The sequence below is a fragment of the Acromyrmex echinatior genome, chromosome 1 (assembly GCF_024713525.1).
Source record: "Acromyrmex echinatior isolate Ae372 chromosome 1, ASM2471352v2, whole genome shotgun sequence".
In the NCBI taxonomy this organism is placed as follows: Eukaryota; Metazoa; Arthropoda; class Insecta; order Hymenoptera; family Formicidae; genus Acromyrmex; species Acromyrmex echinatior.
In genome coordinates, this window is record NC_141852.1 from 17294511 (window position 1) to 17315773 (window position 21263).

Genomic DNA, 21263 nt, shown 5'->3' on the forward strand with positions numbered 1-21263 from the left:
GTTTAAGTAAGTGTTACGACAATTCTTGTGCTCAAACCCTAAAATTTTTTTACGTGTGATGGCCTTTAGACGGATTACTCGAAGATAAGCGAGAAAATTGAAATTATAAATTTTACAGTCATATAAGATTCCTTAAAGTTAATATTATAATTGTCTGGTTTTGTCGTACGACAATTTTTTTTAATTATTAATTGACTGCAGTACAGAGAGTTCTTGGATCTTTCTATCCTAGTCAATTAACAGACTTGAAAAATTTGTCATATGACAAAAACGGATAAATGTAATACTAACCTTATAATAACCTCTGTTTGCAGAATGTCCGATGCTATGCATCGTAATACATAGATCCAATTAGTATTTGAATGTATGTTTTATTTTTGTTGTTTAATTTTGTATAATTATTTTTTTTTTACATTTATAAGTTATTTTAATTATCTAAAAAATGATATACATACGATAGAATATGTGTAAGTAGTTTCGGACTGTTTATTTTTAATAGTATTTAAATAATAATATAAGCTTGATTTTTGGATGTTTAAGATAAATAAATTTATAACCATGAAGACAGTATATATATATATATATATATATATATATATATATATATATACATATATAAATTAGAGCCAAAAGGCAAAATCTTAGTAATGCTGTTTGTAAACCTAGATTTTTACAATTAATTAGTTAACATGTGCAATCAAGTATACATTTGATAAAATTACAATTCCAAAAAATAAAAAATGAAAAATGACATACATGATAGTGAGTAGAGATTTTAATCGGAATTTGAATTCTAGCCGAAGTAATATTTTTCACGATAAAATTTATGGATTAAGATGCTTATTAGCATCAGATTATAAGTATTCTTCTAAAATGCCTATGAGCTGAATATCATTAAATTGGATATGTATTATATATAAATTCACTGAATTTAAGCGCTAAAGATTCAGCTTAACTGTTTAAAACTTCATTTCCTAGTTGTGTATTCGTGTTTTCACATTATGATGAAAGATACTTTGTTTAATACAGATTTTACATTTACTGATTATAAAATGTGATATACGATAACTTGAAAATATAAAGTGAGATGAACATAATGTGATTAAATTATATAGATATTTATATAATTTATGTAAGAAAATAGCTAAACAGGGAAGTTTAAAAAATACTCTAAACTAATTGTAAGTTTATTTCAAGAATAACTTTTTTATTCACATTAAGCTTTCGATCTAAAATGTAATTTTTTACAATGAAACAGAAAAATTAAATTAAAAATTTCAAATATATTTACAAAATTATAGAAATAAATTTGAACAAAGTTTTTTTTAGCAAAAATATAAAAACGATGGATTGATAACGATATATTGAATACGTGTGATATAAAATGTTACAAAATATGATTGTGCGAAAGTATTAAAAAAATAATATAATCCGCATATATATCTAGATTAGTATTGAAAAACTCGCTCAACCTCGCCGTGCAGAATTAAAAGCACAATCGAGATGATATTCGACGTTGATACTTGTCTCCTGTTTCTTTCCGACTCTTTCATCTCATCGATCTTATTATTGACTCCTTAATACACCGACGAGTAAGTGAGTCAGTGTCGAATTTTCCAAGAAACGATATAAAAACTTATCCAGCTCCTCATCGCCGATGTCGTGTAAACAGACGACCGCGGCGCCGCGAATACGGCGGCTTCGTTTTGAAACGGCGACGCGGTGTCGCTTTTTTTTCCCCCCTTTTTTTTTTCACGTGTTCTACGAAAGGCTTTTCTAAAACGTCGCCGGTCAAGCATGAGAGAGAGCAACTCCCTCTCTTCAAATTTAAGGGTAAGAGATCTTCACGGCCGTGCCTCAACAGCGCCGACAGTCACAGGCAGTAACTCTGACGGTCGCAGTCAGTAGTAGCCTGTTCTTCGGGAACGACGTGTAAAAGACACGTGCGTTTATTATCTAAAGCCACCTGAAGCTCGCGTGAAGCTTGCGTCGAATTTGCTACGGGTTCTTATAGTGCGTCTAGCGGATCATGTGCGACATGTTACCGATGCTGGAAGTAAATTCTCTGTTCCCGTTCAACCCCAGCCTGAACGATGAAATCCAGCGGCTGTTCGACGTCACCCTCAACATGAGGCCTCTACCAACCGGTATGTTTTCCACACTCTTTATTCTGTCGATCCGAGTTTATAAATATTTATGCGATTGTTGAGAGTTTACGCTGCGTTTCATGGAAGAGTATCGCGATATTTACGATTTTGCAGACTGACGCCGTCCGAAAGTTCGTCCTCGTAGTGATTACTTGAGAATCGTAATTAGTATTCTTTTAAACTATTATCCAGTTTCTGTAATTACTAACTGTTTTTGTATTTTTATGATCCAGCTTTCACGCTTCGCTTTTGAATGGAAAGTTATGTCCATTTCTATTAAGATAGACTAACTTAAATCTCGGTTTAATTATTCTATCTCTTTCTAATTCTTAAAACTCGAAAAAGATGAAAAGTAAGATATAAACCAGATTAAAATTAAACTACATTGGTAGAAACGGACATAATCAAATCATCTACATGTATCCAGGTATACTTTCAAACTTTCTAAGGAACTTTTAACTTTATATCTCTTTTAGGAAAGTATTTTAAAATAAGTCTTGCAGAGGTACCTGCATAAACTTCGAAGAACGTAGAGAAAAAAAGACCTTGTATCTATTTGCATCTGTATTGAATTTCTTAGTTTTAAATTAGTCTTTTAAATTAGCCAGTTTTATTTATCTTCTTTCTACATATTCTTTTCATATCTTTTTATATATTTTTGCGTTAAAAAAAAATACGAATTTTTTTCAATTATATGCTTATTTTCAATAGTTTCCCGACTTCTTTAATAAAGTCTTAAATATATGATTTCATTTTTAATGCAAAAATAAAGAGAATTAAATATAGAAAATATACTCACCTAAAGGTGAGTAAGAAAAAAAAGAATTAATAATTTTTGACAGAAAAATACGTTTGAAAGATATTTAAGACTGTTTCGATTATCAGTATATTAAAAACTTGAAGGATTCTGCGATTCTGTTTCTTTTTCTTGTATTTACAGAAGCATGTAATTGTCATAATAAGTAATCCACAAATCGGTGAAGTGTCGAACAATTCGTTTATTCTTGGAAATTTTCGTCATCACGAATCAAAAACTAGTACTGTTTAGTACTGTTCGAAATTAATGATATAAAAACTCAATAAGACATTCCATCGTTTTGAAATTTTCTTAGAAAGTAAAAAAAATAAAACTGAAAGGAGACGGACTTGGTAAACCTCAAAGAAAACAAAATAATTCAAGAAGTCACCCGAACAAATCGGGAATTTTTCTTAACTTTTCCTTTCTTTAAATAATAGTGAATGAAATGTGGTATAAAATTAAAATTATATAGATAACAATTCAAATTTCCCATATAAAAATCACGAAAATATATGAATTAAGTTTCTTGTATCGTTGGTAATAATACAGCGTAATGCATAAAATATAAAATTCTTTTATAACTCTTCATTTGCATGCTAATCTAACACGCTATCATTAGAATATTTATTATTTATTAAATCGATTTAATCGCATCGGTGTATTCGATCGCTTTTTTTAGAGATTGAATGCGCGTGGCTTGTTCGTAGAAACCTATCTATAAGAGATACGAATCATAACACAAACACAACGTAAGAGCGTATATTAATTACTCTGTTATAATATTTCTGTTGTCGATTTATTTTCGATGTTAACATTCGTATATTTTCCTAGAACTTCTCGATGTAGCCAAGATTTCCGAGACCATTTATTGCTCGCGTCAATAAACCGATACACTCGGCTGCAAGGAGAAAACCGCGTTTGTTTACCATTTTTTTTTTTGTGATACTAATCCCATCTCGTTCTGTAATCTCTCGCACCTCGCACGTGTGCATTTGATCCCTACCGCACATTTTTTGTGAACGCGACCGATTGTCTGCCACGCCGTGAGCAGACGTATTTTATCGACAAAGAGGGACAAAAGCCTATTGAGATACTTGCAAGGATATGTTTATTCCATGGTTCCGATTGCCGACGTGACAACGACGATGATAATCGTGTCCGATAAACACTCGAAGCCGCCTGGCCCGAAAACGGCTGTGTGTTTACAAACTGCGGCCTATTGAATTACGTTCGCCTCAGTGTGCATCACGAAACATGGATTTTGGTACTGTGATTTTAAAGTTAAAGAAAAAGATGAAAATATTTGATATTATATAAACAGTATATATTTCGTCTTCTAATTATCACGTTTGATTTTAATTTTATCTTACATTACAGCTGTAGAAAAAAAATTTGTTTAATCTTAAGTAGGAGAAATTCTACTTCTAAAGTTTTTATTTTTTTTTTCATATTTAATAAATTTTTGTTAATAATCTCTGTTTATGCTTTATTACAGTTGACGAGGTAATGGAAGATTTTCGGCACAATGGTCGTGACTTCGAATATTGTCCAGATGTGGATACAGACGTGTCAAAACAGAGTGCGTCACGGCGAAAGAAAAATAAAAAACCCTTGCCAACGGAGTGCGTTTTCTGCAGAAACAACGGAGAAGAAGAAACGTACTATCGGCAGCACTTGCTGAAAGACGTCGATGGACGCGTTGAATGTCCTGTTCTCAGGTAAATTGAAAATCTAAATATGACAATTAGTTTCGTGACTGTAACTAATGCGGAGCATAATAATATGGGATCTACGAATGATTTAGTACAACGAAGAGGCAAAATTAAACAAATATTTTACGCTAATTAATTTTATTTTTCATATTTTCTACTAAAATATGTAGACGTCTATAGCAGAATATCTAATTACAGAAAATATCTATGGTGTGACTATTATAAAAATAAAATATAGAATTACAAAATATAGACATATACAGAGTGTCCCGTAAATTTTGGCCAATCGCTTTTGTATAGATAGAGCGGCCAACTTTACAGAAAAACAGCAAGAAATAAAAATTGTTTATTTTCTTCTTATAAAATTCTGAGAAATTTTTAATATTTTCTCATGGATAAAAATAAGAAAAATACAGTATTAAAAGTTGAAAAATTCAGTAAAAAAATTCTGAAAAAATTCTTAGAGTTCTATGAGAAGAAAATTAATGATTTTTATCGCTTGCAGATTTTCTGTGAAGTTGATGTGAAGTATTTGAGTTAAAAAATGATTGAAAACCAATATTTAACGATTTTTAGTAATTCATATTTCGTTAATCATTGCGAAAATTGCAAAATGGTAGAGGACTTTTCGACTCAGTTTAGTCCGCTCTATCTACACAAAAGTGATTGGCCAAAATGCGCGCGCGTATGTGTGTGTGTGTAAATGTAAATAATATAAACAGAGTGTCTCAGACTATTCATCCATTATTTTTATCTCTGCAAGATAAGATTCAATCAAAAATAGTTCAGACTAAAGTTGTGGAGTTTAAAAAGATCTATTTATTGATCATATCAGTTTGACCTTTGCTTTGCCAAGGTCGAATCAAGATCACGTCGATTTTTTTAAATGAAACATCCTACTTTTTATTCTAGAATCTAATAGTCAATGTCAAAAAGCTTTTCAAACTATAATAAAGTATTACACAAACTATAATAAAGTATTTTTGATTGAATCTTATCTTGAGATAAAAATAATGGATGAATAGTCTGAGACACTTTGTTTATATTATTTACATTTACACACACACACACACACACACACACACACACACACACACACAAAAGATGTAAACTCGACCGGGCAACCTCCACGCGGTACACCTTGAGTAATGCTAATGCCGGCGATACTGTAACTTTTAATCTTCATAATTCAAGATTTACTTAATGAGAAATACTAATTGAGTTCTATAATTTTGTAATACTTTATATTTTATTTTTAAAATAGATATCCCGTAGATATATACTTAGACATTATCCCTAAACTATTCTAGTTATTCTAGTACATTGTAGTAGAAAATATGGAAAACAAAACAAATTAGTGTGAAGAAATTTTTTTCTATCTTGCCTTTCTATTATACTAAATCATTTGTATCTCCAGGCATCTTACAAATTGGTCTGAGTCCTGCATCAGAGCTCTGCTTTTAGTGTAGATCTTGTATCGTATTAGGATTTACAAATAATGAGTCATGCATAATGAGTCGTGGGCCACACACCAATGGCCTGTGCGTCATAGGTCTGCCTTTATCTGTACAACATAAATCTCCAATGGACGTCCTAATGGCTTTTAGAGGACATTCCTATATCTTCTGAATGTCTTATGCTGATTTATAATAAATTGGTAGTCGGAAGTCTTAGGCCGATATTCATAGTTCTTATATTTGAGATTGTCTTAAGTAATTTTATGTCATAAGTCAATCATAGGTTCGTATTAGCATCTTAAGATATTATTTAAGAGAGTCTTAAGATAAGAACCGACTATGAATATCGGCTTTTTCTTATGCCTATTCTACAATAGGATCATAAGTCGTAAAAAATTGGTTAAATTTCAATTACAGTTAAATATGAAAAACATAATTGGTTAATTTCTTACAGTTTATGGCTTGTGACTCTATTGTAGTACAGGTTTTAATCGGTGAAGTTGGCCAATCAGCATTAGTCGTACAAGTTGGCTATTGGTTAACTTCACCAATAAGACTTAGGACTACTGACTATTCGATTCATTGTAGAATCAGCATTAAGGATGTTCCTTAGTATGTCCCAGTATGTTTTTCGGATAAAGTGTACTGCATGATATTATAAATATATAGAAAAGAAAATCTTTTTCTTTTTATAATTTTGACTAATTGTATATGTATTTTTGTTCATGGAACACGAAGATATAATCTGTGAATTTTAGCTTTATTCTATGTATATTCTCAAAACTACTCTATATGTCTATATTAATATCTATATTGGAAATTTACTATGGAGATTTCCTTTTTTTATAAATTTCAAAACACGCAAAAAAATAAAAGATTATTACGATTTTCATCTTAGGATATTTTTTTTATAATATTCGAATAATTCAAATATGAGTTTGTGTAAAATGCGATTATGTTGCGAGAATATAATGATAATACAATTGAAATACAGTTATCGTTATGAAATATAATAATAACATCTAAAAATACATAACATCTATATATATATATCACGTAAAAGTATATCACGTAAAAAAAAAAGATAAAGCCTAAAATATAAAAAGAAAAATTATATTATTATATTATTATAAATTAATTCACAAGAACTCTACTGTTAAAAAGAAATTAAATGAAAAAAGGACAAATAGAAGCACAGTAATCATTTCGCGCAATGATTATCACACTTGTTTCCTATTTGCCTTTTTTTCCACTTAATTTCTTAACAAAAATTATTTTCTAAATAATATTGTATAAAATAATTTTTCCAATACGATTTATTTAATTTTAATCGAAGAAGTAAAAAGCAAAAAGCTTGCAAAAAAGATTACAGATTATCTCACAGATAATCTGTAATCTTTCTTTACGACTTTTTTTTACGACGATTTATTTAATTTTAATCGAAGAAGTAAAAAGCAAAAAGCCTACAAAAAAGATTACAGATTATCTCATAGATAATCTTTTTTTACGACGCTTAAAGTCTTCTTTGACGGATATTTTCATACGAAACATGACATTAGGAATTTATTTCTCTTTCTTAGATATTGTTTCTTTTTAACATTAAATGTCTTGTGTTCATATACACAGAAAAAATTATATTTTTGTTTGATAGGGCTTATACGTGCCCGATCTGTGGCGCAACTGGTGATGAGGCACACACGGTTAAGTATTGTCCAAGCGGTCCGTATAATCCCAATCCCATTAGCACAGCAAATGCCTTTAAGCTTGCGAGGAACTCCACGGGCAAAATAGCAAGTAAGAAGTTTTGACACTTTCCACGCGGATGTGGAACATTTTCTTTCTCTAGGATAGTAATAATGATAGATAGTACAAATTTGTAATTTATATACGAATGTAAATACACGCTGGTGTATTTCAGTTACATATGCACTGAAAAAGGTACTAAATTTTAATAAATATTTATTTATAAAAGTAATGTTAACTTAACATTTACTTACAGTAAATATTAAGTTTATTATAAATTTAAATAAATGTTTTATGAATTTGTTTTATTAAATAAATGTTTTATGAATTTATTAAATAAATGTTTTATGAATAAAAAATTGTAGTTACATGAAATTAATAATTCTTGACATTTAATTATTTGTACAATAAATATTCAGCTAATATTATTTAAACAAATATTTATTAAAATCTTAATATTGTATATTGTTTTCTCAGTGTATAAATGTAAATAAATATGTACAAATTATAAATGAAAATAGTGAACAAATTGTAAAAAATTATTGAAAAATTGTAAATGATTAATGAACAAATCATAAACAAATGACGAATTGTAAATGAATAGAAAATGTTCCAATAAATTAGAAATTAAAGTAAGTTTCGTAGATTAAGTAAATAAAACAGTCTCCAATGAAATTAAACTTCTCTCTTTGTCATTAAGATTTTTACATTTTCATATTCTTTAAGCATATTAATATTTATTAGTATTATCACATTTGTTTGTTTTAGCTACATGATTTTTTTGTTAATATATGAAACTTAAAAAGTACAAAAGAAATAATGAGAATAATGAGAATTACTAATCTAAAATAAATACATTTAGATAAACTGTGCAATTAATTTTAAGAAATTATTTTATGCTTATCATTCTCTTCTACATAAAAAGAATTTCTGAAAGAAAACTAGTGCTGTTCCATCAGTTTGAAGAATAGTGAATCTGAAAAAATCAATATAATGGCACACTATCCGGGCAAATGGTTTTGTGAACGAATGGACAATACGTATAGTATAAAAGGAGAATAAATAACTCATTTTAATAATTTATTAAGTTGTATATGTTAAAAGTTATTTTAGGATATTAATTAGTAAATATTATCCTATGTGCGATACATTTCTTTCCTCTTTAATATATGTTTCTATTGTTTCTGTCTTACTTAATAAGAATAAATGTAAATAAATCTTCGAACAATAACAATATCTTCTAAGTGAGATTTTTAACAGGGAGGAGTAAGAAGCAAGCAACATTTTGAATGCATATCAACATCAACTGCTGACACGTTATCCCTGCATACGTCCAAGTATCGAGTTAGACAATCTAGTTCCCTAGGTTATTGCATACATTGTTTTTTTTTCGTACATTTACATTAGTTTGTAAACGTGAATACTGACAGCCGGCATAATTTGACACTCTCACGAATACGCCATAATAGATCGCCAGATTGATATCGAAATTTGACTTATCAGTTTTGTTGATCTCTCGCATTTTTTTACCTTTATATCTTTATCTTTATATTTTTATAGCTGTATCTACGATGTAAACTATTAGAGCACCTCTCGCATTCATTCTATTTGTAATCTAATTCATAATGCGAAATTATACTGATAAATTGAAAACACGTTGATTTTAAATAAAATCTGGTTTATACGTATTTTGAGAGTCGGATGATTAAGTCGATTCAGCAACATGTACATATGATATGCTTATCACATATTTGTAGAGCTAATCGTAATTTTTGTTTACGAACATGAAAGAATGTAAACAATTAAGAGGGAATTTTAAAATTACTCAGTTTAGATATTGCGTTCTCGACAGGCAATAATTTTCGCAAGATATTTGATATCTTGATTATGAAAGTCCGAGTGTTGGATGATTATAGAAAAAGCAATATGTTGAGATGAATACATTCATTTCTTAGATAACGAGATTGCATTTCAAAGATTTTCAATGCAAGTTTGAACAGTCCATGAAAAAAACGAGATAAGCACATAATTCGCCAGATCCATTTACGGATTTACATTTGTAGCGCACTTCGCGAATTATGAACGTATCAAATTTTCGACATCATGAATTCACATTTATATTCCATTTATGTCAGACACATGGAAAGAGAGGAATGATTTTGCTAATGTATTTCAAAATGGAGCTAGATATAGATTTGAAAATGATTTTGTTGGGCTCAAAATAATTTTTCTGTATCTTATAGCTTTAGATATTTCAGCAAAACTTTTTGTTCTACTGTTGAATTTTAATTGTCGAGAGATGATGATTGATGTGAATCAGCATAAAAAAACCTTATTAGAATTCATATTTTGGACGTATATGAAAATATGTCGAGATTTGGTGCTTTCTTTAATTTTTGAAGAACTTGATTTTTTGACCGTGTATTTTACCGGATATGTGAATTATCAAGAAGTAGAGATTGCATTTTTGCAATGCAGCATTTATAATACCGGTAGCTTGACTTCAGAGACGTATTCGAAAATGAAAATCGTGTTCAAAGTTTATTCATTGCACGCATACAAATAAGAAAAACAATCACGTTTCTTAATTCGCTTTGACTTCGAAATGACAACGATTTTTTAAGGAGAGATCTTAGAACCTTGCCTAGACATTTTAGTAATGTAGTCAGCATTAGTCTCTTATTTTCTATTCGAAAATTTATTTCCTCGTAGCATAAAGTTAACATCTAATTTTTGCAATCAAGACACACGCACATCTTTATTTTAATTTATTTTTATTTATTTTTTCATAGTAACGTTCAGCGAAACGTTTCGACAATTATGTTATTTACGTCATGATTGCATCTTCGCGAACTGTTATTAAAATTATTAATTTTCTCTATATATATATATATATATATACATATATTATTAGTTTTGAAAATAAAATATGTGATGATAACATGTGCCTTAACGTGTCGAAATGTTCAGTTTTTATATTTTATGCTATATATATATATATATTATATATATATATAGTCTAGGATAAGATATAGTTATGGTATATATAGATATAAGAGAGTTATACCAATGTACAAGAGATAACTCTATGCGCATATCATTTAAATTCGTGCACTTACACAAGTTTTGAAATCCGCATTGTCGAAATGTGAGACTATCTACTGATATTGAACTTTTTGACTGAAGAACATAAAAGTAATCATTTGATCTCGATGCTCTTATTTGAGCAGTGATATTAATTTAAACGTTTTATTTTTATAAGATATAAGATGTATAAAATGTTATGTGCGCATGAGTTATCGTCTGTATATCAATATTTTGTTTGTGGAAACGTGTCCTTTACGTGAGACCCTTCATTACAAATTCTTAGACCATAATAATTGTACTTATAATTTTTATACGTTTTCACGAACGTTTTATTTATTCCATCCCCTCTTTCTTTCCCATCCGTCTATCCACTCCTTCATCTAACTATCCCATCCATTGGATATAAAATGACCTATTCTCAATTCTGTACATTGTATGCGCTATTATCACGTTCAGACGGAACATTAGATATGAGGTGTTGTCACTGTTAGTTTCATCACGATATTGTCAAGGCCATCGAAATAAAAGCTGCTAATATCACGCTTCCTCCATGTTTATATACACAGCTAGCTTTTGCTTCGTGGATTTGACAGTTCATGAAAAACATGATTTTTTCCCAGTCAATATTCTTCTTTCTGGTGTTCCTCAAGATTCACTAAAGGACATGTTTTGTTTTCATATTGTTACCACACGTTTTATATATATTATACGTATATATTAAATTAAAAGTAAATGTGTACATTATAAAGATTATATTATATTCGTTGACAGTGAAGATAATAGAAGAGAGATGAGAAATCTCTTTCAGCCTAGTTTTGTTTTCGAAAGAGAATGTGCGAATTAAATTTATCAAAGAGCTTCCTCGATAAATGATTTTTTTTTTAATTGTTTTGAAAAGTTTATCAAATTATGCAAATTACGAGGAGACAATTTTGTAACAGAAAGTGTAGTTTTTTTCTCCTTTCTTTGTAAAAAACTATCTGTCACTCATTGTCAGATAAGTTTGAAGTGTTCCATTTATTATTACAAGTTAACATTGAAATTTCAGTGAAATTTAGAAACTTTTTTTTCTATTTTTCCACTATCTGTGCGATATAAAATGTTTAAAGTTTAAATATAGAATATAAGACATACATACAAGATAACTTAATTCAACGTTGTACGTTTTGATTCTATTCCATTTCAATAATCAGATTAAAACGGCTAATTTAAGTAAAATTTTCACAAATTTGTTCACGACATTTAACAGATTACATTACGAATAATTATTAAATCGCACGATCTTTAAAACATTTCAATTCTTTTTCAAAAAAATTAAAAATTTATTTTCTGTTCATAAGTTTTAATTAATAATAATCTAAGCGTTAATTTAATCTCCGTATGTGATTTTCAAGAATGTGTAAATGTGATTTCTCGAATATAGGAAAAGGCATTTAATGCCTCTTATAATTAATATTGTATTGTAATAATATTTTTATCTTTACAGAGATAAATATATTTCAAGATGTGTATTTAATGCTTGAGAATTTAGGAACGCTAGAAAAAAACCTATTCAGTATTCTTCAATCTTGCTGTGAAACTAACTTCATAGTTCTTAGCTTCTCAATCTTCTTAGCTTCTTTTAGGAATTGAAATGTTTTAAATTTTATATCGGCCGAAAGAGATTAAAAAAATACATACATACATACACACACATATATATATATATATATGTATGTATATGTATATATTCGAATATCGCAAATGACGGTGCGATGAATATCTCAGTTTTGTATCGCCATTAAATAGTATATGAAAATACTACAAAATGTTCCTACTAGAAATTAAGACTTTACAGTGTGCCAAATATTATGTTTTTAAGATTGAAGTGTAATATTCTTGTAATTTGTATTATGAGACCTACTATTTAATAGTGCGAATAAGTGCTTACTTCTGTAAGATGCGCGTCTCATTCCTTAATGGCGTACGTGGCCAAAGTTTAGAATTACGCCGTTCACACACGGTGCCGTCATATTACACCAGACTGATTCATAGTGAGGCGCGAGATGACGTTACAGTAATCCGACCGTGCAGCAACGATTAAGCAGTAGCAGGTGATAACGATTTAGGAGCATGTAAAAAGATTTCATGTTGTAATAGCTGTTTCAAAATTTACTGCCAATACTGAGAATCTGTAATGCACGTGATGTAAATTATAGATTTTCAATACAGGCAGTAAATTTTGGGCAGGAAATTGAAAAGAGAAATGAACAAATTTCAATTCGCACAAATCCACAATAATGTAGTATGTCCAGTTGCACGTTTTACAGAATTGTATAAATATTTATTTTGTCGCAATTACTGCCTTCGATGTCGATCGAGGTTCACCCAATTTACGCGTTCCCGTCTGCGAATGTTGGAATTCGTTAACCGATTAAGATTTTACGCAAAAAAGCTTTATTGTATTTATCCAAAACGCGAGCGTGCTCGCGCGATCAAACCTTTTGGATTTTTATTTTCTTTATATTTCCTCTATTCGCTATATTAGATTTCCGCCTATTCGGAATTAATCTTGTGCATTCTGGACATGCTTTTTCTTTTTTGTAGTCGTTTGTATTTTAAGATTATATTCTTACGCATATCGTCATAATAATCATCTCGCCATTCCAAATATTTGTACCAAGGATAATTATATTATTATTACTTCCGCTATTAATATATTAATATATTATTTAAATATATTTATACAAAATTGTATTATGTTTAATAATGATTCATAGAATATATGCATTTGAATGAAAAATGTATTTTTTTCATAATATATCGCCCTTTATTAAGTTTTATTGAGTAATAACGATATATTTATTATATACAATAGAATTTATCAAAAATCTATGTAATACTTTCTGCTCTTACATATAGATCAAAATAAATCGTTAAATATTGCGTGACTGCATCTTTTGCGATATCTGTAATAATTGCACATAGATCAGTTTGATAATTCATACGGCAGTAACCTACTTTTTTTTTATATTATTTTATTATTTTTCAATCAAGGAAGTCTAAAAATTCGCTCTCCCTATATGAATCAATTGGCATTTAATATAAAGAGAAGTACTATTGTATACCGTAATAAGTAATTAATAATTATTACATGATTTTTATCATATCATTCAGTTTTTATTATTGTTCTCATTACATGGTTTAATAATTGTATTATTTAAAAGTGAGTTACACATCACACACATACAATACCAGTTTAAAATTCTATCTGATTATTTTAACTTGGAAGGATGTTAACACATTACTTTTGATGTCTATCGAGTAAGTAGGTTACATCCTTTGTATTTGACCAGTTAAACGGATTATCCTTCACATATATACTGCCGAATTACTATAAAATTATAATTAGGTTATTTAAATGAAAAATTATTTATATTAATATTACGTTTATTTAAAATGTTATCGAATAAATTCTTTTGTATTCACGCTGTTATTATTTTTTATTTTCAATGATATAATAATATTATTTAAACAAGCATTTTTGTTTAATTTTATATAAAAAAGTATATTAATAAATTATTGATTTAATTTGTTTTTATTCCGTGTATAACGGATAAAAATTTGTAATTTTTTTGTTTAATATTTTTATTTAAATATTTTACTTATTTATATATTTTGTTTTTTGATGTAAATCCCTACACTCTCTTTGTATTTTTAAACGCATCCTGATGCATGAAGCGTTGCTTTATTATATTTTGCCTTCGAAAATTGGTCGTTATGACAAAAGATAATATGCTATTAGCGTCATATCTGCATCTGTTCCCCATAAACCCGGGAAATACTAGTACATCCTCTATACATAAACGCATGCTCGTGTTAAAAAATCGTTCAATAGACAGCGTTCTACCGGATAGTAACGACACGTCGTCATGTCGCGGCTTTACGTGCTGGTAGCTGTCGTCGCGATGACGATCAATGTTACAACTACTTCAGAAAGAGTGAAGCATAGACACAATCAGATTGAAAAACCGATAATGATTCGGAAAAACAAAGGTTTTTCTCGAAATCAGGATGTGATACCATTTACCGAGTCGTCGTCTGTATTCTTTTTACATTTGCTTAAGTGCAAACCGCGGTATCAGAAGCTAGACAGGATTTTCTCTACCACCCCCGCTTCGGTAAGAGATTGTATCTGCGTACCTTTTTATCTATGCGACAGAAATCGAACTATCATCACCGATGGAACCGGAATAATTGACCCGCGGTGAGTGTAATTATCAAAGTTTGATAATCAATATTGCATGTTGTTAGTCTATTGAAATCGATTAATTTTAATCTGTTACTTTGTATGAACATCAAATTATAATTTTATATTACAGCTTTGTTATTTTAATTTTAATTCTAATCTTGATTTGTGTGTGATTTTACCATATCGATTTCTAAATGCCCTTTAATTTTTATTTCTTCTTTTAAGTTCTAAATTTTAAGCTCTATATTTGCTGGCTAAATTAAGTTTCAAGTTGATATTGGTAAAATGAATCTCTAGAATGTATATGATTGTTTAAATTAAGTTTGTACAGTTTTGCCACTAATCGGAGATGTGGGGATTTAGAGATCTGCTGCTATCTGCCAAATGTAACTAATACGGCTATGATACCTTTACAAGTTACATCTTCAATAAATGTATCTCCTATGACACCTCCAGCTACATCTCGAACTGCGCCATCAACAATGCCTTCAATAACATTTCCAACTATGCCACCATCAACATCCACTCCAACTATTCCAATTACAGCACCAACAATACCTACTTCAGCGACTTCTCCCACAACCGTACTACCAAACTGTATCTGCGTTATGATATCTTTATGTGATCCTAATGGAATAGTCTCCATCTCCGGAGAGGGTGTAATAAATCCGCGGTACGGATTGTGCCCCGACAACCTGGTCTGCTGCAGGATACTAGCGAATATGACACAGCCAATGACGAGCTCTTCAACCACGATTGCCATAATATCACTCTCATCTGCTACGTTGACCAGAATATCATCAACAATCACTATGATATCACCTAGTCAGATGCAACTATGTTTCATATGCGACAATGTCATTCTATGTTTCATCTGCATGATCGTCATTACGTCCGGCGGTGGTGCCATGATAGACCCTAGAGTTTCTCAGATCTTATCAGATGGAAATATCTGCACGACGCCAAACATACCGTCTTGTCTAAACACTTCATCAGCCGCGCCGATTACGGATCTGGGCCAGTTGAAAAATCCGGGTACATCACAAGAATGTTACTGCGTGAAGACCTGGCTGTGTTTTGAAGGAAACGCGATCAGTCCGGATGGTCTTGGTATAATTGATTCGAGATTTACTTTGTGCTCTTCGGCGGACCAAGTATGCTGTCGATTAGCAGGGATCAATCATCAGGGTCTTCAAAGCGCCTCCTCGTCCAGTGCTGTTGCGAACGGATCATCCAATCGCCCGGTTTCGCAAATCACTTGTGGTATACAAAACAATAGTTACGCACCATGTAAGTATAAGCCACATATTTATATAGGTACGCATTAACGATGTAGCGTTAAGCCATCGGTCTAGGAACTTTGACCAAACCCCCGATTAACTTAATCAACACTATTTTATTAATGCTCGTTTCTATCACTGTTTCTATCAGATTAACTTTAATCTCGGTTCATTCTTCCATTTTTTTCTAATTTCTTATAACCAGGAGAGAAGAAGAAGAATTAGTTGAATAGAGATTAAAATTAAACTACATTCGTAAAAACAACAATAAGTAATATAAATATAAAGTAATATAAAACAACAATAAGTAATATAAATAAATGTAATTAGGTTTAATTAATAAAATTTAATTAATTAATGGAATTATGTGCTTATTGAAAAAAGATTGAGAATAACGAATTGTGTATTGTAGATCTTTTGTCTTAAACATTTCTACCGGTCGTATTATCTGTTAATCGGAATTTGATCAAGTTTGATTAAAGTCGCCTAAGTGAAGTATAAATTCAATAATATAATATATTTGATTCAAGGCTATTACTCGAGTGATAATGAGTAATCGCTTACAGCGCAACCTTTTTCTCCTGATTCTGGGAAAACCTATTTCGCTGAATTTCCATGGATGGTCGTACTTCTCCTAAAATCCACGACCGGCGGTCCTTATATTTTTCATTGCGGTGCTTCGATAATCAGTAATAGGGCCATCCTCACTGCCGCTCACTGCGTTGCGAAGTACGTGTGTACGCAAGAAACGTTTAAAAAGATGACTTTCTAAAAGTTCTCTCATAGTTTGATTTTAATTGCTTTATTTTTTCCTTCATCTTAATTTCCCGTCAGCCAAAAGCCTGAACATTTGATTGCGCACTTCGGACAGTGGAACATAGGAAATAATATTCAACCGTTACCTATTCAAGAAGTAAAAATTGTCGCAATAGCTATACATCCGTCTTATTACAACGATGGGCTTTTCCATGATGTTGCTATCCTCGTTTTGGAAAAACCAATCACTTATAGCGCGAACGTCCTACCAATTTGCCTTCCCGAACAAGGTAAAGTCTTCTTAGCTGGGACCAGATGCTATGGGTTAGGATGGGGCAGCAATTCATTTGGTGAGCTCGAATTGAGTTTACAGATTTTTACTTATTATTCCTTTTGCTTATCGGCATTTATACATGACATTCATTCACAATCTCGTTCTAGGACCAGAAGGGCAATATCAGGCCGAGCTTCGGAAGGTGAATCTTCCTATCATTAATCAAGAGGATTGTCAGACACGTTTACGAAGCACGAAATTGGGCCAGTACTTTCAATTGCATGGATCGTTTATTTGCGCTGGCGGCGAAGCGAATAAAGATACGTGCCGCGGTGACGGCGGTGGACCGCTGGTTTGTCAAACCGCTACAGGACAATTCTTTCAGGTGAAAAAGATTATAATAAAAATACTTAATTCTTATACACTAAAAAGAATTTAGCAGTGAGCGAAAAGGAACAAACTTAATGCTTTCTATTTAATTCTTCTTTAAATATTTTCATTTTAAATATCCACGTTGTTGTATTAATTATACTGTTTTAATCGGTAAAATTTATTCTTTTAATTCTTATTTATTTATACGATTTACATGATCTATTGTTAATTTTATTTGCTATTTCACATTCAGTTTATAAGCATGTTGAGTTCATAACATAAATTAAATTTAGCATTTCATTTTTTTATTGAATAAAAGAATAAGAATTTGGATAAATTCTTATTTTAGGCTGGTATTGTATCATGGGGTATTGGTTGTGGAGCTTCTAATGTACCTGCAGTATACGCTAGTGTATCACAACATCGTCAATGGATAGATCAACAGTTCGCAACTTATGGCGTATAACGATGCATTATATGTATTGTAGTTTGATATTTCTAGTTCAATGCGCGACTACGATGTGCTGTGTACGTACAATATCATTCATAACTTATGAAAATTATAATAATAATATGTATTTTAATAATTTGGTTATTTTTTAATATGTACTCCATTCTATGTTATTTATTTTAATTCGTACAAGCAATTCATATTTTGTTAAACCTTCTCGTTATGCAATGAGTAGTAAGTATATTATAAATGCATTCTTCGAAAATGAATATCTGAATATACTGATTCTTATTATCTGAATATATTTGTTTCAGCTATCGATAGTTATGTAATATAAATCTTATCGTAGCATGGGAAACATTCCAACGAGGGAGATCAAGCATACATATCCTAGTTTCAAGGCAAATATTTTTCGTATATCTTTTGAATTATAAGATATTGAAAAATTATTGTATTTTTTATAAAGTTAAGCACAATTTATTCCACAATATAATAAGATAATCTGAAAATATTCCTTAAAAAAGTTCTAAAAAAACGTAAATTTTCGAAACATGACTATAATTGTGTGATTATATTTTCTGTATATGAATAATCAAAAAGTTTACAAAAAAGACTTCCACCGTGACAATGTTATTCACATTGCCGTGACCAGGATTCGAACCTGGGTTACTACGGCCACAACGTAGGGTCCTAACCACTAGACGATCACGGCTACTGGAAGAATTGAGTAAACATTCGGAATTGAACATTGTTCGCCGTTAAATAGAAAAAATTCTAAATTAAATATACTTGGACCAAGAGAACTATAATAATCAATATAGCTAACATTACTAATAACAAGATAAATATGTAATAAAGATAAATGGCAAAGATAGTTATAAAATTTTGTAAAAGTTGATATTTTTGTTATATATATATATAACAAAAATGGTAATTGATATTTGGAATAGATGATAGATAAAATACAAAAATAAAGAAATATTTAATAGAGATATATGTGTGCATACATATGTATATATGTATACATATATACATATATATATACCTATATCTATATTAAATATTTCTTTATTTCTGTATTTTATCTATCATCTATTCCAAATACCAATTTAAGAAATTATAGAAGTAGATACTTGACACTGTTGACAGTGATGACATGAGTTTTCAAAACACGCATTCGAATAAAAAAATTGAGAAATTATTCTGTCAAAATTGTGCATTTTATTTTTTAAGTACTTATAATTTGACATGACGATAATTCTCAAATGCACAATTTGAAAGTAAATTAAAAAAAAAAACTTCCACCGTGACAATGTTATTCACATTGCCGTGACCAGGATTCGAACCTGGGTTACTACGGCCACAACGTAGGGTCCTAACCACTAGACGATCACGGCTATTGGAAGAACTGGTTCCAGAAGTGGAGAATTGAGTAGAAGAGTTTTACCAAGATAACAATCTTACAATAATTAATTATATAATATATTTATCTAATTACGTAATAAATTAGATAATATATTAAATTATTTGTATTGAAATAATTGCGTATATTGAGAAAAATTAAATATACACTTTATTCGATTACATAACAAATCATATAATATACTATAATAAATTATTTGTAATAAAATAATTTTATGTATAATGTAGAATTTTTTTTATGTATTTTATGAATAATGTAGAATTAAAAAAATAATATTTTCTTGGCATAAATATTTCATGTTTTTTTTAAACTAATACTTTTATTTATGCATTAAATTGAAAAAAATAGTATTATCTGTAATTATTATATTTTACATACAGTAGGTGCAAAAACTATTCATACAAGGAAAATTTTTATTTATATAGAAATTTTATTTGTAGAAAATTAATTAGCAATTTTATGTAGTAAGTACGTTCTAAATAACCATAAATAAAAGAACTTCGCATGATCTTAGAAACCAAATTTATCAATTTATACCTTTGAGCATTCAAATTTGTAATTTTTATTTATTTTGAAGATAATATATTTTATTTATTATTATACATATCTTTTTAAGTATAAAATAATTTTGAAAATGTGTATATATATATATATATAATATATATATATATATACATTCTATTATATTCTTTATTTATAAATTGCTAGTTAATATTTACTTTGTATAAAAATAAAGTTTTTTTTTTTAAATATCTCTTCTATATGAATACTTTTTGCATTCATTGCATTTGCGTTTTTCTTAGCGCAATTTCACTAAGTTCAAAGTCTTTGACGATAATATAATCACGATATTTATGTTCATTATAAAAGCAGCATTTATCTCTACAAATACTTTTTGCTATCACGTAGTTTTTTTACTTTATACATATATTCTTTGAGAATGTGATTAATTCAAAGAAATTAGTCTGAATTACATTGAAACAATTCGAGAAGTATGATCTTAGATTAATGGCTGAATATTATGAAAATAACTTACGCGTTTATAAGAATATTTAATTTTATAAGACGTTCTACTGACGTAAAGACGCATTTCAAATGAAGACATGAACCATTTAGTTAAACTAAACGTATTTATAATTTCCTGCTAATAATTAAATATAATTATTGCTAGTGATGATATCTTTAGTATTACTACAGAATATTTTAATGTACTCAATTCTTTTCAAATTGTGGTGTAATCGCGCGTATTGCTGTAAACAACATAGAAAATATACAAATAACTTCATTAATCTCTTTCATAATAGAATTATGAGAAAACGGAAACAATTTGTTTTTTGCACAAATTGCGCAGCTAATTTTAAAGATTACGATTTCTTAATTTCACTAATATAAGTATATATTTATAATATAAATTTTATTTTAACTCGCCTATATTTTTACAGAGAGTTTGCTTTCGAGCTAATAAATAATGTCATTTATATTTCTCGCGTTTCGATAAAATGGGGATGTTAAGCGGCATTTCCGATCAGAT

At 29.6% G+C, this 21263-nt stretch overlaps 2 protein-coding genes and 2 non-coding genes across 4 annotated transcripts; 2 read left to right on the forward strand and 2 right to left on the reverse strand.

The window, feature by feature from the left end:
* Positions 1–1493: 1493 nt before the first annotated feature.
* On the forward strand, positions 1494–13727 carry nanos (RNA-binding protein nanos). The gene is made up of 4 exons (XM_011070369.2): positions 1494–2147; positions 4442–4664; positions 7767–7909; positions 9119–13727. The coding sequence occupies exons 1-4, from the start codon at positions 2030–2032 to the stop codon at positions 9145–9147; spliced, it is 513 nt and encodes a 170-aa protein (XP_011068671.1). The 5' UTR covers positions 1494–2029; the 3' UTR covers positions 9148–13727.
* Positions 13728–14013: 286 nt separating this feature from the next.
* LOC105154689 (phenoloxidase-activating factor 2) lies at positions 14014–19252 on the forward strand. The gene is made up of 6 exons (XM_011070368.2): positions 14014–15191; positions 15499–16466; positions 17023–17185; positions 17291–17562; positions 17654–17871; positions 18208–19252. The coding sequence occupies exons 1-6, from the start codon at positions 14857–14859 to the stop codon at positions 18322–18324; spliced, it is 2073 nt and encodes a 690-aa protein (XP_011068670.2). The 5' UTR covers positions 14014–14856; the 3' UTR covers positions 18325–19252.
* On the reverse strand, positions 18950–19021 carry TRNAH-GUG (transfer RNA histidin (anticodon GUG)). The gene has a single exon. It is a non-coding gene; the product is annotated as a tRNA-His (tRNA).
* Positions 19253–19634: 382 nt separating the features above from the next.
* TRNAH-GUG (transfer RNA histidin (anticodon GUG)) lies at positions 19635–19706 on the reverse strand. The gene has a single exon. It is a non-coding gene; the product is annotated as a tRNA-His (tRNA).
* Positions 19707–21263: the final 1557 nt, after the last annotated feature.

Excerpts from the sequence above, each read along its gene's own strand:
- nanos (XM_011070369.2), top strand. The coding sequence starts at position 2,030 with ATGTGCGACATGTTACCGATGCTGGAAGTAAATTCTCTGTTCCCGTTC. Across the intron at positions 2,148-4,441 it reads CATGAGGCCTCTACCAACCG|TTGACGAGGTAATGGAAGAT; the intron begins GTATGTTTTCCA and ends GCTTTATTACAG. Across the intron at positions 4,665-7,766 it reads GTTGAATGTCCTGTTCTCAG|GGCTTATACGTGCCCGATCT; the intron begins GTAAATTGAAAA and ends TTTGTTTGATAG.
- LOC105154689 (XM_011070368.2), top strand. The coding sequence starts at position 14,857 with ATGTCGCGGCTTTACGTGCTGGTAGCTGTCGTCGCGATGACGATCAAT. Across the intron at positions 16,467-17,022 it reads AAACAATAGTTACGCACCAT|CGCAACCTTTTTCTCCTGAT; the intron begins GTAAGTATAAGC and ends AATCGCTTACAG. Across the intron at positions 17,563-17,653 it reads ATGGGGCAGCAATTCATTTG|GACCAGAAGGGCAATATCAG; the intron begins GTGAGCTCGAAT and ends ATCTCGTTCTAG.